Here is a 17,523-nt window from a genome sequence, read left to right on the forward strand (position 1 = left end):
GCTTATGGTGGAGAAATGAACATTCAATGCACGAGCAACAGATCTGGTTGACATTCCTGCTGTCAGCATGCCAATTGCACGCTCCCTCAATGCTTGTGGCATCTGTGGCATTTTGCTGTGAGACAAAACTGCACATTTCAGGGTGGCCTTTTATTGTGGGCAGTTTGAGGTACACCTGTGCACTAATCATGATGTCAGATCAGCATCTTGATGTGGCACACCTGTGAGGTGGGATGGATGATCTCAGCAAAGCAGAAGTGCTCACTATCACACATTTAGACAGATTTGTGAACAATGTTTGAGAGGAATGGTAATATTGTGTATCTGGAATGAAGTTTAGATCTTCAAGTCCATCTCATGAAACATGGGAGCAAAAACAAAAGTGTTGCGTTTATATTTTTGTTGTGTGTATATTGGTGAGCCCGATTGATATCTCATCAGCACCTTGTAAAAGCAAAAGCTGCTGCTGGAATTAAACAACAACAGTTGCTGCAGAGAGGAGGGGAAAATTACAGCGAATAAAATGTGTCTCATTTCTGTAAAACACTGCAGGCTTTTTATTTATTTATTTATTTATTTATGAATGTTCATTGGCAGCATCTTCATCTGTGGTTAGAATAGAACTGCAGTACTAGCCTTGGGATATTGATGGTATGTTCAGTGTTATATTTATATGCTGGAAGAGATGGACCTTCATAGATATTTTAGATTTTTTTTTCTTTATATATATATATATATATATATTTTTAGTGAAAATATTTTGTGCTGCAAGGTTTTCAAGCCTACAGTGGATCTGCAACACACACACTTACACCTTAGCAGGACATTTTTCTAATGTCTAATTGAGCGAGTGGAAACTTTAACTATGAGAACAACAACTATGAAAACAACAGAGACTTTTGTTGCATTTGTTGTTCCATGATAGATTTACGTGTCTGGTGATGTTAGCCAATACTTCACCAAAGCTATGGCTATGAATGGCGTTAAATAATACACAAGTAGCTCAAACTCTAAGACAATGTAGGGGAAGCGGTGTGAGAATGACTCAGAACTACATTCAAATGTGTAGCTACTGGAAGCAGAATGCCATTAAAAAATATAATAATAATAAATATTATAGCAAATAATAAATAACAAAAAGTTCTATCTTGGTCTCATCAGGCCAGAGAATCTTATTTCTCACCATCCTGAAGTCCTTCAGGTGTTTTTTAGAAAACTCCATGCAGGCTTTCAAGTGTCTTGCACTGAGGAGAGGCTTCCGTTGGGCCACTCTGCCATAAAAATGCCAGCTGGTGGAGGGCTGCAGTGATGGTTGACTTTCTACAACTTTCTCCCATCTGCATCTGCATCTCTGGAGCTCAGCCACAGTGATTTTTGGGTTCGTCTTTAACTCTCTCACCAAGGCTCCTCTCCCCTAATAGCTCAGTTAGGCTGGACGGCCAGCTCTAGGAAGGGTTCTGGTCATCCCAAATGTCTTTCATTAAGGGATCATGGAGGCCACTGTGCTCTTAGGAACCTTAAGTGCAGCAGAAATGTTTTTGTAACCTTGGTCAGATCTGTGCCTTGTCACAATTCTGTCACTGAGCTCTTCAGGCAGCTCCTTTGACCTCATGATCCTCATTTGCTCACAGTGCTTATCTGCATTGTGAGCTGTAAGGTCTTATATAGACAGGTGTGTGGCTTTCCTAATCAAGTCCAATCATTATCATCAAACACAGCTGGACTCAAATGAAGGTGTAGAATTACTCAAGGATGATCAGAAGAAATGGATTTCAATACATGAGTGTCACAGCAAAGGCTCTGAATACTGACCATGTCAAGAAGGAACATGAGAAGCTGGAGAAATACCAAGGGCTTAAAGAAGAGCTAGAAAACATGTGGAGGGTGAAGGTAACGGTGGTCCCCATGGTAGTTGGAACCCTCTGGGCTGTGACCCCCAAATTTTTTTAAAGAAATGGCTCAAAAAATTAGCTTGTTTAATTAGCCAATAGTAACACTGAAGGACCAATGCATAAATGAGACACGTTGAAGGTACACTGGTGTGTGTAATCCCACAGTATCACACAAACTGTGCATGTTATCTTAATACAGTGATTCAGTTTGATGTGTAAAAAGCAGCAGGAGTCTGACGGTCTTACATGAGAACAACAAACTTTTAAGTGAAGTGTGTTAAATATAAATGCTGTTTCTCTATGCGTGAAAGAGACTCAACACAGATTTCAAATGAAATATTTCAACAACAGAAACGAGTATTGCACTGGCTCCATAGTGCAGAATTGACTGCTGGCTATTGATGCAATATTTTTGATCTGTACGATTATTATTTATTTAGTAATTTGTTTTTTTTTCTGCTTTGCTGGTTCGGACTGGGTATTTGTTTACCTGTTGAAAACCCTCCAGCTGCAGTTGTAACTGATGATCCAGCTGACTGCGGTGAGATGAGGCAATCAAAAGGCCAGAGACAACAGGAAAAAAAGGCTGTCTAAAAGTCAAGAGGACGCTGAGTTTACAGTCACATCGATGGCCTCATGTTGTCCTCTTGTGTGTGTCGTCTGGCTCTTTGCTCTCCCTGGTGCCCAGATCCTCACACATTTGTGTAACTGTCAGTCATGTGAGTCAGCTCTCATCATCATCGTTTTCCCCCTGCGCCGTCGCCATGGGCTGCCTTGCAGAAGCATGAAGGGTTGTGTTGTGTGGCCTCATCAGATGGCACAATGAGAGGGATGAGACAGAGGCTGAGGGGAGTGTGTGTGTTGCTGGTCGGTGGTCTTGACCTTCCAGGAAATACTCCTGATTTTTGTCAGTACCTAAAGATAGCAAGTTGTCTGACATTAAAACGGTTGTAGTTACCTGGTTCAGTACCATCAGGTAGACATTTTGTTGACAGTTTGTTTAAAGACAAAGCATCACTGCGACATTATATTCATGCGCCTTGGGTGTTAAACTTCAATAATATTTAGATGAGTAAAGATGAGGTAAAGTTTTAGCATTGGTGTTCAAGGTTTAAAATACTGCTATAGTTGTGTTTTTTGATGACAGACCTGGATTTAACTAAGCAAATAACGAAGAGTTTTTCTTATGAGGAGTGAGGCTAAAGTGTCAGATAACCCTTATAAGTCAGCAGCATCACGATACATATGTGAACCTGTTGAACCTCCCCATATGTAGTGGTTTTACTACTGCCACCTTGTGTTGGGTATGTGACACTGTAACCCTGACTGTAATAATACAATGGTACAATACGATTCATATATTGTTCCATATTTTTTCAAATCTAGCAGTACAGGAGAAGAGCACCTACCTCCTGATTAAGTGACCAGTATTGCTGAATTAGTGAGGAGAACATTATAATCCTTACCTTAAGTAGAAACATTTAGCCTTCTGTTTAGGTCCCCCTGCTGGGGTATGTTTGTAATTGATAATTATTAGGCTACTGCACTTAGCGTATAGCCGGTCTTTAGCTTAAATTACCTTCATTACCTACACAAACATTAAACAAAGTCACTTGCCATGAAGGAGCACTGCTTTTTCTTCTATGGTCTACGGCTTCTTGTAATGGTTTCGGGCAGGCTGTGTGCAGAATTGCTCAATACTGCCCCCCACAGTTACAGCCACTAGACCCAGTGCTGAATGTCAATCATATTTTATCAGTAATATTTTTGTTGGTGTGAGAAATACCGGCATTGTGGAACACATTATCATATTGCCCTGCCTTGTCCTACAACCTTCCTCTTCTCTCCTTGTTTTTATCTCAAGGGGTGATGTTTTTTGAACCAATCTCTGTAGCAGAAAATAAACCCAAATGTAACGTCGGCTGGTAAGCTAAAGTAAGAATACACTGAATAACACGGTTATCTTATGTATGATTAGATGTCTGCCTACTGTCTCAGGTGAGTCATGTTCAGGTGTGTGTGTGTGATAATACCTAGTCAACCCAGCAAAGGTTATTGTGACAGGTGTAATATCTCCAAGTAGGGGATGTCATGCCAAATGTGTTACGAGAGCAGGGCTGTGGCCTTTACTATAAGGTTAACCTGATCACTGACAACATCATCCACTCACACACACATAGACCAGTTCTCCATCACTACACAGGACATTACATGTAAGTCCAATATAACCTTAACCTGAAGCTTACCTTTATTTTACAATCAGGACGGGTACACGCCATGCGTTACATGATTGTGTCAGTGGTAGGTAGATCTTTTAAGCCAAAAGAGGAACCTGCTCAAAAACATTTGTCATTCTGAGCCTTGAGGAAGTAAAGCAAATATAGAAAGCATAGATTTTTGTCAAACTTCTTTTTTAGTTACATCCCTGTGCCCTTTTCAAAGAAAAACGCTTAAAGAAAAATAACATCTCCAGCTCTGTTATGTGTTCGTGTTTGTTTCTATCAAGTCTTGAATGGCTGACCTCCCGAGGACGAATTAGTATGATGATTTCCTGTTATAAAATAGTTCTTTAGAAAGGTAAATATCTTAATCAACCTCTTGTACTTTTCAATTATGCTAAAACGTGTGCGGAGACAATGTAAACAAATGAGTTTTATTTTATTGTATGTGCCCTGTGGACATATATTGTCTATTATTATTATTATATTTAATTTTACTATTGTTGTAAATATTTTTTTATTGCTTTCTATCCTAGAAAACAGACACCTGTGTGTGTATTAGTGCGAGCATCATTTCAACCGCTAGGGGGAAGCATTGGCTGAGGCGCGATAGCGACAGTTGCGCTAATTTACTGCAGAAGAAGTGGCTATGGAGTTAGCAAGAGAGTTGGGAATGTCGGTCCCTTTTTCTTTGTGCCGTGTTTCAGGTGCGTTTATTATATACATACTATTCATAAGTTGTAGTACTACCTTTCAATAATACCTGTGGTGTCTTATTATTTTTTTGTGAGTAGTAAATGATATGAATGACTGGCTAAAAAGCGCTAGCTTGTTTTTGTCATTTTTTTCTACCTTGAATTTGCCCCACATTCCCGAGTTAACAGACAAAATGCCGTTTGGAGCGTGTTACTGTTGTAATATATGTGTCAGCTTCAACTATAATGCTAGCGCGTTGTTACTTGTTTCTTCTCTGTCATTTATTGTGGAGCAAGAAAAAGAAAAGTGAATAGTTAGCATGACAACTGGCAGGATTACAAATTCACAGTCTTTAAGGGGTGTGGTTCAGAAATTCTGGCAAACAAACACATAACCATCATACTGGAATATTAGGATTCATGTCAGCAGAAATGCTGTTTTTCAGCTTTTTTTCAGCATTTTTGGTAACTTATATTGCTACCTTGATTACATATTCACCCTCTGGTAGACCAGTACTATACATGTTTGATTATGCAGTATGGTGCATATATATAATATTTATGTTTTTGGTTTTGTGTGCTTCCTGGCACCAGGGGAATCAGTTCCTTTGTGAAATTGAATATATCACATAATGAACAATAGTTGTAATTTGTACATTTGCATTCTACGGCTCTCAGTACCAGCTGTGTGTAGGGTGACTTGCATAGGATTTATCCAGTTTTAGGCTCTATTTGGTGCTATATCAGTTGCATGCTTGGCTGCCATCTGCAAGGATGCTGCATTCTATTAGGATTATCACACAATGGCAGGCAGAGGACCAGGCGGGCTCCGGGCGGCATTGATAAGTGCAAACTACTCGCTTTGCTCTCTCTGAAAAGCTTTTGTTGCTCGACATTTTGCCAGGACTGACCATCACAGAAACACCATAGTCTGGATTTTTTATTTCTTTATTTCTTTATTTTCTATTTTTAAAAATAAAAACTTGAACTTTTCAAACTTTTACACTGACGTCAAAGATGACAAGTGAGAGAAAGGTAGACGAGGCTGCTGTGTGACCACACACATGAACACCTCACTTCTGAAGTTGTGGTGAAGCGTGATAAAATGCTGTATCATTCTCTGTCTATCTCTGTGTGTGATTAAAGCAGCTTCAAGCAGTCCCTGTTATTAACATGTCTGACTCTCTGTGTGCGTGTGTGTGTCTCTGCAGGCAGTGGAAACAAATCTGGCCTCCAAAGACAGTCACTGGGTGTTTGTGAATGAGGTAAGACACGATGACACATGCAGTCCATGTAACACAACATTATCAGGGCTCTAGACTAACTTTTTGCACTGGTTGCACCGGTGCGCCTAAACGTTTTTTCTTGGGTGCACCGGCACAAAAGTTAGGTGCACCGCATCACACATCACACAGCAGTTTGTTTTTTAAATGCTGTCCATATATTTTATGGATCAGGCCTTAACTCGACACCTATCCTAACGCAGAAGTTCTTTTCATCTTCTCTCATCATCTGCAGCTACATCTACTGTTAAACCTGACGGCCTCGCAGGGCTGTAGCCAAAGTTTTAGAAATACTGAGGTCCAAAAATTGATGTCTAGGAAATATGAACGGGCTTAATAATCACATATCATCCTAAACTGACTTTGGACCTTGTTTAATGAACACAGGTAAATAAAAATAATAAATACATGTACCGATAGTACTCATTCAAATTATGGACACACTAGCCAACAAGTCTGCCTGTCAGAAATCCATAATGAAGATTTAAAGTTTCAGCACTCTTCATTTCCCCGTTTGCTTTCTCTCTGTATTGTCTGGCTGTCACTCCTCACTTATCTATCTGGCAATGGGAATTAAAAATTATTTAAATTATATACACCTTTATTTATTTAATAGTTGTGATTGAGATATATATTTTGTTTTCTTCAACACTTTTCTAATGCAGCTACAGTATCTCTTCTCTCATCTTCCTCACCTCTCTTCCTCTCTTTCTAAAGCTGAGCTCCAGCTGACAGACTCTTCATTCTGTCTGTTACAGTTTTAGCTGTATGCAGACATCATACTGGCAGACAATGGTCCACTGTAGCAGGATAATAACAATACTTTTTAAATGGGCGTTCGTCATGTAACCATGTACTACTACTCCTTAAAACCAGCTGACTGCTGTCAGTCAGAGTGACTCAGCCTTCATGGATGGAACCACGCAGGTCAGATGATACTGTCCGTCCATAGACCTTTTAATTAACTTCAGTTCTAATCAACAGTAGTGAAAAAATCATTTTCCTCCAAGATTTTAACCCTTTAATCACCAATTTTAAAAGGGGTGGTGCTGAAAATTGAAAAAAAAAAAACACACAAAATGGCTCATTTTTAATAGAAAAGGTGAATGTGGACTGGATTCTTTTTAACCTTTATTACAGTCTTGGTCATGTCAAACATCAGTAAAAAACTGTTGATTAGAACTGAAGTTAATTAAAAGGTCTATGCAAAGAAATTTCAAAAAAATATTTATCTAATATATTTTTAAAACCGTTAAAGTTAGGGGACGTTTTTGTCCCCGAACAACACATTAGGGGGTAAAATTTGCCCATAGTGTACCGTTGACCTATGAAAAATTTTAAAATCATATTAACAAAATTTATGTAAAATTAAGCTTATTGAGGAAAAAATTTAATTTGTCCACATATTGACAAAGTTATGGCCAAAATAAACAGAAAAATTTCTCTCAGAGGACAAAAATGTCCCGAACAACACATGAGGGTTAATAAGGAAATGTGACAACACTTTCTCCTGAATAAATAGAGAAATAGAGATTACGCACACTCCCACACCAACTAAGACTGAGTGGCAAAACAACCAGCAACATGGCTGCAAGTAAAAGGAAATTGCAAAAAGTAAAACCAACAAGTATCTGCTAGAATTAAAAGCAGTTTGACTTCTAGGTGATCCTCAAAAGTTGCCAAAGAAGCAGTGGTCTAGAAGAGGGATAGAGAAAAATGATCTAAATTGCCTTTGTGTAGCTGATCATCTTTCCCTTTGCTCTAAGGCTCTTTATCATGGTTTACTAAAATAAATCATGTTCACAAAAAACAAATAAAATATGCTTCGGTCTTCGTATTTTTGAGTTATAAGCAAGGCCAAATAGTGGCGTGTGACACAATCATGCAATATACAGTGATGCTGTGACCTGGCCCCAATTAACATGTCTGCGCTGTGGAGATATTTCAAATTGCAGAAGAGCGATAACAGAATTGCAGTTTGCAATGAATCTTCAGGCAAATTATCTAGAGGGGGTTCCTCCGCAAGGAACTTTAGCACTACTACATTAATTTGTCACCTAAAAGCCAAACACCCCAAACAGCATGCTGAGTATGAGAGAGAGAGAGACGGCTGCTGCAGCTAAAAGGAAAGCTGATCACAGGACGCCCACTCCGTCGACTTCGGCATCGGCCACAAATTTTCATTTCGTCGCATCCCTACTAATATTTAATAGTCACGTTGTCATTACAGCATTTAACCAAATATCTAATCAAAGTAATGTCAAATATCTCTTGTTTTTCCTCAAATTGCAGCAGTGCATTTACTTCCTCTCTCTTTAGATTTCAACATTATGCAAAACAATATAATTTTTTATCATTTCATGTTTAATCTATTTATACAGTCAATCGTAGAACTCACTTACTCAACAAACTGCAATGAATTCCGCATCCCGTTCATGTTACGTGCATACCCTCCACTACATTCTCCATAAAGGTCAGGTGCATTGGACAGAACAATTTAAACATTTATTGTTGTCTTTTAAGATGCAGATCTTATGACGGAGCTGCTTAGCAGCAGAGAAAAGCATATTAAATGTTATTATATGTGATTTCTATAACTTTACCTCATCTTTTCAGATTGGTTTGTGTTGTGTTTGTGCTGCACTGTTCCAAAACGCGCAAAGAGAGTCCTGAAATACCACAAACTGCACTGACTGCATTCACACCAACATAAATGAAACACTTTAAAGCAACTTTTGAATCACATGACACCAAAACTACCAAAGGACTGAACAAAGGTTTTAGTAGGGCATCCAGGTCTAAGGCTGGCACACAGTTTTAAAGATTGAAGCTGCTTTTGAAGTAGAGCAGGGGACACAGACAGCAGAGTGAATAAATAGCAGAAAAAAAGGCAGATAAATTGAGTGTGATGAAAAACATTTCTATTTGGCATAAAAAACACAAGCTGGGCACCTTTTGTGCCGCTTCCATCCAGCAGCTGCCTTTTTTTCCTCTCTCTGTGTCTATTTGGGATCCTACCCGCATGGACATCTTTCTATGCTGGAGGTAAAATTGAAATGAGTAAGGGTGAAAAGAGAAAAAGACAGCACCATCCAATCTCAAAAATCTCAAAACACTGAAATCTCTCCTAAGCTTTGACTTCTGCTGACTTCTCTGCTCTAGCCAAATTGGGCCTGGGCAATATGGCCTTTTACTAATATCCCGATATTTTTAGGCCATCTCACGATACACGTTATATATTCTGATATTTTGCCTTAGCCTTAAATTAACAGTTCGATGCATGTAGTAATGCCAGTATGATCTATATGTCTACATTAAAACATTGTTCATACTGAATTAATATATGCTGATTTTAAACTAGGGCTGGGTGATAAATTGATTTTATGGATTCATTTGAATTTGCTCTATTGACTTGTTTTGAGGAAAATTGATTATAACTGTCACCGCAGGCACACCCCGTAGTTCAAAGTGGGCTCAGCCCTCCTCCACCTGTATCCAACAACATGGCAGCCAGCAGAGAGGAGCTAGCCCCTAAAAAGACAGTTTGTAAGTTGTTCAGTTTTGTGGCATCAGAGCCAGAAGCCAGCGGCCTTTCAAATTTTCTATCATCTATCCTCACGGTGCTGCAAAGATCTTTAATTACACAGATGCCTCACTCTCTCCCGATCACCTGCGTCACTTTGTGTTTGCATGTGTATGTAGTAGCATGAATAATCGAAAGGAGTGAGAGCTCTTACCATTAATACAAGTTCTTTAAACAACACACAAGTTTTTGGACCATGACAACAAACCGCACACACAGCTGAGTGTTGGGAGACAGAGGACTGTAGTCTGATGCTGGACTGAGAGTGTAGACTGGATGCTGCTCGCTGTGCTTTTATAATGTCCTTCAATCATGATGCCGGTGCACTTGCTCGTTAGCTAGCTAGCTACTGTCTGCTAAATTAAGTCCGTCCATTCATGACGGGCTGATTAACATTAAACCAAAGTATATAAACTGTACATTAGGGTTGGGCGGTATTACGGTATTAAGGTATACCGGCGGGGCACACAAGTAGCCACGGTATCATTAAAATCATAAAAAAAATGCAATCCACTTATATAGAAGATGAGGATTAATATTACACATATTTTATTTGATGCCTTGTGTGGTTGAATCTTCAGTTATACTTGCTGAGATGGTATTTAGTTTCTGAGCGGTGTAGGCACAAGCCAACAGTTTGGTGTCGTCTGAGCCTACATTTATAGTTTTAATTATTTCCATTAAAAAAAACTGGGCAGCGGAAAACGTGACCGGCAGGTTTTCAGTTTACCGGACAAGTGTTTTTATTACCATGCGTAACTTCTAACATAAATAATAATCGGGACTGGCTCAAACCAGTTTAAAACCCCTTCCACCCCAAGCCCATTTTTAGGGCATCAGCCACAGCAGCATGAAATTTAAAAAAAATTCAAAAATTCAATTTAAAAAAAAAAAATTCAGTTTGCTATATGCCTCAATAAAAACTATATTAACTGAAAAAGATCACTTGACATGTTTCAGGCAGTTTATGATGTGTTTTACCTGCCGTGAATTGTAGGCTACAGCAGCTGAATTAAAATTAAACATGCGTGTCTGCAACTTGAAATGAGTATGGGGCTCTGCAGAGACACACCCCTCTCTCTCTCTCTCTCTCTCTGTGCACGGCGCACGGAACGGTATTTACGTATACTGGGTTAAAATGTGGAGGCCGTTTGACGGTATCAAAATTTGGACACCCCCCAACCCTACTGTGCATGCTGTCTGCTAGTTTTATCAGCTAAAACACGCAGTTAAACTAGGGATTTCCTCCTCTTCAAGTAAGGGAAAACATGTGGGCCAATGCCCGCGACTAAACGCAGCTGTGTGAAAAGCCAAATGATAATAGGAGTTGTTTTTTTGAAAAAATATCTTTCTTTTTTTAATTTCCAACTTTGCTCCCAGTAATAATATCCAATTAGCTGAGCTGACAACGGCGTTAACAGCATAATTCACAGGGAGATGTGGAGAACTGTCAGCTGCACAAAAACCACACTTTCCTCTCATGCCAGTCTCACTTATTCTTCTACCCCCACCCCCCACTTTCAGTTTGCTAGCAACCTCCTAATCAACTTAATATTCAGTGCTTTGTTTCAGAGTTGTCATTGATCGAATTACACTCTGCCTTTTTAATTAACCAAAGGAGTGAAATGCCGTTCAGATTCCCCATGGTAGCTCGCTCGCCAGTGATCTTTTTTTTTTTACTCTTTTTGGCACATTGTTTCATCATCAGATAGATTTCTTTTGATAAATATGCTTGTGTGTTGGTTCTATTCCAAATGTGAATAACATCTTGTACCCCACTAAAGGCGTCTCTTTCATCAGGAAAATGTTTAAATCACTCAGAACTAATACTGAACCTTTTTTTTTTTTCGCTCTGATTTTCCCGTTATCGTTAGTCCCTCTAGCTCAGTACTTATTGTTTTAATTGTAAACGGCTGTGTTTATAAAGCAATTATCTCCTATGTGGTTTACAATTTGGAAAGCATTCCAATACAAACATTTTTTAAGAGTTAATTACACTTTTTTCCAATGTAACATCTTCAGGCTTTTATTTTCAAAACACATTTCTTACACAGTGAAGTAGATAATAGGCAGATGCTCTGACCATATTAGGTTCTGGTGCACAATTGTAATATGTAATTTGTTATGTAGTAAAATGCAACAACCTGTATGGGTAACCTGCCACAGGGCGGGTCAATTTCAACATTCTACATTAAGATTAAGGTTAGGATTTACTGCATTAAACCCCGTAGGGAAATTAGGTGTGTTGTCATTGCAATCATAAATAATGTGTCCGCCATATTATATGGGCTGTCAAAATGTGTGGTGGCAAGTGTAAAGCCTTATATAGTGGAATGAGTGGATCCCACAATACTGTGCAAAATTTAAAAGCATATTAGCATTACGTATCGTCGTGCATTGTGCTCAATATTTATCTAGCAGCAATGCAGCGCATTTAAATTGTTGTACTCTCCGATGGTTTTATCGTAAACACAGCGACAGTCACAGCCACCAGAGGACACTAAGCGAGTTAAAAAAAAAAGAAAAAAAGATTTTGGTTTGTGACAAATGATCTGTTAGGTTGCTGTTGATTGGGGGGACAGAATTGACAAGAACACTTACTGTTGTCATGGAAACTAAAGATGCTAATTGTACCCCCACCCGTCCCCCCTCCAGAGATTCACGCCACATTCTCTGCTGTACAGCTGTTGTATCAGACAGCCAGGCATCCTCCACATGCTCTCTAAATACCATCACCGTCCCATTTCCTTTCCCATCCACTTCCCCCCCTACTCTCCTTTGAGACTTCAGCAGCATCTGTGTGTAGCGTGTCACTGAGCTCAGACAGGTAGCAGAGGTAGTTTCTAGTCCTGGATGGCGGTGCAGTGAGATGTCAGGTGTCTTGTCAACACGTAGACACTGCAGACAAGCTGATTTCTATTCCCTACTGTTCCCTTTCAGCTGTCTCCTGTCAGTCCTCCTCCAGCCAGTGTTTTAGGTGCACAGAAAAGACGTAAAGTTGGGAATAACATTCAGAACTGTGATGCTAAACACACACACACAACACACATATATGTATTTTTAAGGCTAGCACATTGGGAAGAGATTACACAGTCAGCGAATAAAAAGTATCACACAGCAGACTGCTGGGTGGCAGTATTGTACAAAGTCAGGAATGCTGTCAACAGAAGGAGTGTGTCCTTTGCACCCTCCATCTGCTGACAACATAAACGACCAGATAACACCACCGATGCCAATTAAAAAGACCCAGAGAGAGAGACATTTTCAAGGAGGGGAAAGGAGAGAAAAAAAATGAGAACAGTGCTGTAGAGAGGGGAAGGATAGCAGTAATGAGAGAAAAAGGTGAAGAGTGATGAGGACAGTAATTAACTAGAGGGGGAAAAGGCAGGGCAGTGAGGAAGGGGTGGCATAAGGGCAATGGGTGGGTGGGAGTGAAGCTTAGTGGTTAGCCAGCATGTGTTGCTGCAGCTGTCAGGTTTGATCTGAGAAACCCATCCGAACTGCCTGCGATAATCAACTCTTGATTATTGCTCTTTTACAGTGTTAAGAAAAAGCAGAATGCCGTAGAAGAATTATGAAGCCATCATCCTTATTTTCTGACAAACCAGGCAAAGCAAAGTTTAGCTATCACTCCTGACATTTGTTTTTCATTTATTGGTTCAAGAGAAAACTTTTTTTTTTAAGTCAGTATCCACCTGGATGATGAAATAGCTGTTTGCTAGAGGCAAAAAAAGAGGACTGTAGTTAAGAACACTAGTGGAAACAGTAGCTTCCAGAGTGGTGACTACAATGCTGGCTGAATTGGAAAACATATGATGAATGAGCATCCAAAGAGAGCAGGGACAGATTGCTCAAGCTTATGCCATGTTGTACTTGGAAGAGTGTTTTCGGCTCTGACTGGCCAGCTATAGTAGAAGTCACACTACACTGAGTTAGCTTAGCTCAGTGTAGCCATTGGAGTTCAGTCTATCCAACACGCATGTGATGAGCAACACCACGCGCTCTCTAGCTGCTGGTGGGAGTGTGCACACTGTTCACATGTGTCTGTGGGACACCCACCTAATATAATGGTAGGGATTTTTAAATGCTGAGATGTTTTTACCAGAAAACCAAATGCAAACCTCAGTCACAAGTGAAAAGTCATCAGGATCACATCAGTATTTGTGTTATTGAAATATTGCACTAAACGCTAAAGATTCTTTAAAGGCAAACTGATAATCACAGTCACAACACTCAGTTAACAGTAATTGGTTTAATGTTAAAATGTATCACATAAAGTAAAACTGTTATCTCTCTACGGTATGCTCTACAAAATGACACCACACAGAAAGGAATATAATTAAAAGCTCTTAACAAACTCATGGCACACCTGCCTGTCTGTTTTTTGTTGTTTTTTTTTTGTTAGTCTATTCATGTCACAGTTGTATGTTAAAAAATGGGTTAATGTTGAACAAAAGCTAATTACCTGAGACAGCCACAGGAAAACAGTTGGCGTAGATGAGATGAAAATGGACTCAGCTGTGAATGACACCGGCGCTTCTCTTTGAAATGCAAATCAGACTCTTTGTGAACAAAAAAGCAACTCCAGGTTACATTACAGCTACTCCAGGTGCTGCTGTTAAACCATCCATCTGTATCGACAACTAAATCCATCAGGGCCTTGTTTGTCTGACCTGGTTTTCTTTTTTCTCCCTCCCTCCTGCTAATCTTATCTCTCCCCATCACCACACAGAACCAAAGCAAAAGCTAATGACTTGTTGGACTGCAGGTAATGAGAGCAGGGAAGCTTTTCCATGGGGGATTAGTAGGTAGAAGTCTGCTTGAAGAATAAATTAACTCCAAAACTATCAGTTCATTTCAGTCCATTAATTAAAACAAAGAGATTTAATAATGCCTCACCTAATTGTATTTCATAATCTATACATAGAGAGTTGACACAGTGCTGGTGGTGTTACTCTCATGCTTCTTCATTTTAAAGGTAGGGTAGGAGATTTCATTCTGATGCACTTTTTGTTAAATAAGTGTAACTTCTCTTTACAATCCGATAGCAACCAATTAGTTAGGCAGTAGAATATTAATCATCTGTGGAAGCTTTAAAACGCTAAAAACATCAGCCAATCCTACGAGGTGCCCCTGTGCGTATAGTTGGCTGGTTGTCACTCTCTTCCTGCTCTGTGCGCATCAGAGAGGTACGTGCATGATGGCCGAAGTCACATACTGGTTTGGAGGCGTGGCTTCAGGGTGAGCTCCGAGAGAAAGGGGCCTTACTTTTGAAATCTGGCTGTCTCACTGAGTCTTCAAAATCTCCTACCCTACCTTTAACTTACTAGAATTCCTAAGTAAGAGATTGCAGTACAATTACTGGATGCTGTTGCATGCATTTGCTTACTTGCAACTCCAACATTAACAGTAACTGGAGGTTTTATTGTTGATTTCAGTTTTTAAGGTCCTTATTTTGGTTAAGGCAATATTCTGAATAAGGCGTTTACCTGCACTGCAGCGACAGGGATAGTCTTCTTTATATGTTAACCTGCCTATTCGGGATAAACCAGCAACATAGACCAGCGATTAAAAAAAACATCACGTAGACACTATTTTTTTCCAGCAACAATGCAGTTAAAATAATGATAATATAAATCTGTCTTATGTTTTTAAAACCTGCAACTTAGTCCAGACTAAAGTTCATATGTGAGAGAATAATGGAATTTAAGGCCAGCTAATAGTCAAAAATGTGAAATGAATTAAATTTAATATAGGTGCTCATTTTTTAAAATGTGTGTTTTGATTGTAGGTTGCTTATCTGCTATTATACTTAAATATTTATACTATGCATACATACACCATTGGTAATTTACTCCCTAGCATCCAATCTGTTTTAGGACATATACAAAAACTTGTGCGCATGCATGCAGGCTGTGCGGATGCAGAGGTTTGCATGGCTCACCTTCTCATCTGTTGCTCCTTTAGCAGCACAGAGTCTATAAAAAATATTCACCATTATCGTTTGATTTAACAGAGCAAACTTTTCAACTCACAAAAAAGTAAGAATAAAATGATGCAAAAACAGTTATAGTATTTAGCTTTAATTGATGGTTGATTGATGCTGTTTTCTTTGTCCCATCCTGTCTTTTTTCATTGGCTGTTGGCTGTTGGGTCCATGTTTAGTTTACACTACCTGATTGCATCCAAATTCAGCACCAAAAATTCAAACATTTGTAATTGATTGTGCACACCAATAGGTTTTTGTGCCAACTACCCATGCCAACTGTCTCCAATGAATTCACAATCCTACAGCTATAAAGAAAAGAAATACTAAAGTAAAAGAAAATACCCAGCAGCAATCTGAAATCTTTCCTCACTTCCCAGTGTCCCCACTGTGTTGCAGAACTTTCCTGCCGGGTGGGTCTGGACAAATATTTTTAGCCAGCATCGTGGCTGCAGGGAGAGCAGTGGAAGTCTGTCCACCACTTTGATCTAGACTGAAATATCTTATCTGGAATTCAGAAATCTTGAATCTAAAACATGATTTTAAGCTAAGCAGACTGAATCACCATCACTGCTAAATCTGTAGCTTTTAGCATCAGGAAGCTGGAGACTACTTACTGATTACATGTGGAAAAGCTTCCCTTGCCCTCATGGACATGCAGTCCAGCAAGTTATTAGCCTTTGCAGTCCAACGAGTTCTTAGCTTTCGCTTTGGTTTTTTTGTGGTGATGGGGAAGATACAAGGGGCACAGAGATTACTATTACTGTTGCTAATACCAATGCCAACTTCCTTTTCAAATGACAAATCATATTGATGTGACACTTGATTTCTTAATCCATATGAGGATAAACTGCAACCACCAATGATATTAGTCTGGTGCCATAATCAGGTCAAAATAGTAATATATCCAACAGTTAACAAAGATGTATTAAGGAATATTATCATGCTAAATTAAAATTTAAGGATGATAAGCATTATACCTTATTATTATCATTGTTACCACCTGCAGCCTCACACAGCTGTGCAGCACACATACATTTATCATCGACCTCACAAACATTTCCTGCTACGTAATGAGCTACGAGCAAGGTATAGACTTTCTGTCATAATGCCGACCAGCAGTTACTTAGCAGCTTATCGTGAACAGTTTCATGTTTTATATCATCTGTTTTGCCTCATTGCTTTTGAATAACCCTCACGCTGCGAAGAGTTCTCATTCAGGAGCCCATCTTTCTTCACAGCACCATTACCTGTTCCTGGAAGCTAGATCACACTCTGCTATGTTTCTTAGAAAATAACTACCCTCCAAACCTCTAATCTGATTCCTCCCTGCCTTTCCCATGATCCCTTTCTTGCCTCCATTCTCCTTGTGCTTGAATGCAGGTCATTACCATCACATCAGTTTCAGCTCCTTTTCTGCTCCCATTATGTGGATGACAACTGGCATCAAATGGTTTCAGTTGAATTATTGTGTCTTACGCACGGAGTGTCGGAGTAGTAGAAGTAGTTGTCAGATCCTATACTTAAGTAAAAGTACAAATACCTTATCAGGAAATAGTAGCAAGTCTGTTATATAAATTCAGTCTTATCAAGCACTCTTCCTTTGCAGATGGATTTTTCCATGATTTCAGGAAATTACATATTTTTCTCTTATGTGAACAACAGAATAGTTTCATGGAGTACAGTCTAGATAGAAGATATTATTCAAACCCTGTGTGGTGGCTTATACACAGCACAAAGCAGAGGCCCACATCTTTCAGAATGTAAGGAGCACCTGTTCAGTTTGTTTTGGCTTTAAACCCTTTAGCTTGACAGAAAGGGAACACTAAAATAATCTAGATCATCCTAGATCTCAATGAATAAAA

The 17,523-nt window shown here is 39.3% G+C and overlaps 1 protein-coding gene across 1 annotated transcript in view; it reads left to right on the forward strand.

Annotated features, from left to right (window-relative positions):
* The window catches only part of grid1b (glutamate receptor, ionotropic, delta 1b), a 445,711-nt gene that overhangs the window by 370,424 nt on the left and 57,764 nt on the right, over nt 1-17,523 (forward strand). The window contains exon 5 of the mRNA XM_028430922.1: nt 6,018-6,071. Within this exon, the coding sequence (XP_028286723.1) occupies nt 6,018-6,071 (54 nt within the window). The remainder of the gene's footprint in view (nt 1-6,017; nt 6,072-17,523) is intronic.

This window comes from Parambassis ranga, chromosome 19, assembly GCF_900634625.1.
Source record: "Parambassis ranga chromosome 19, fParRan2.1, whole genome shotgun sequence".
In the NCBI taxonomy this organism is placed as follows: domain Eukaryota; kingdom Metazoa; phylum Chordata; class Actinopteri; family Ambassidae; genus Parambassis; species Parambassis ranga.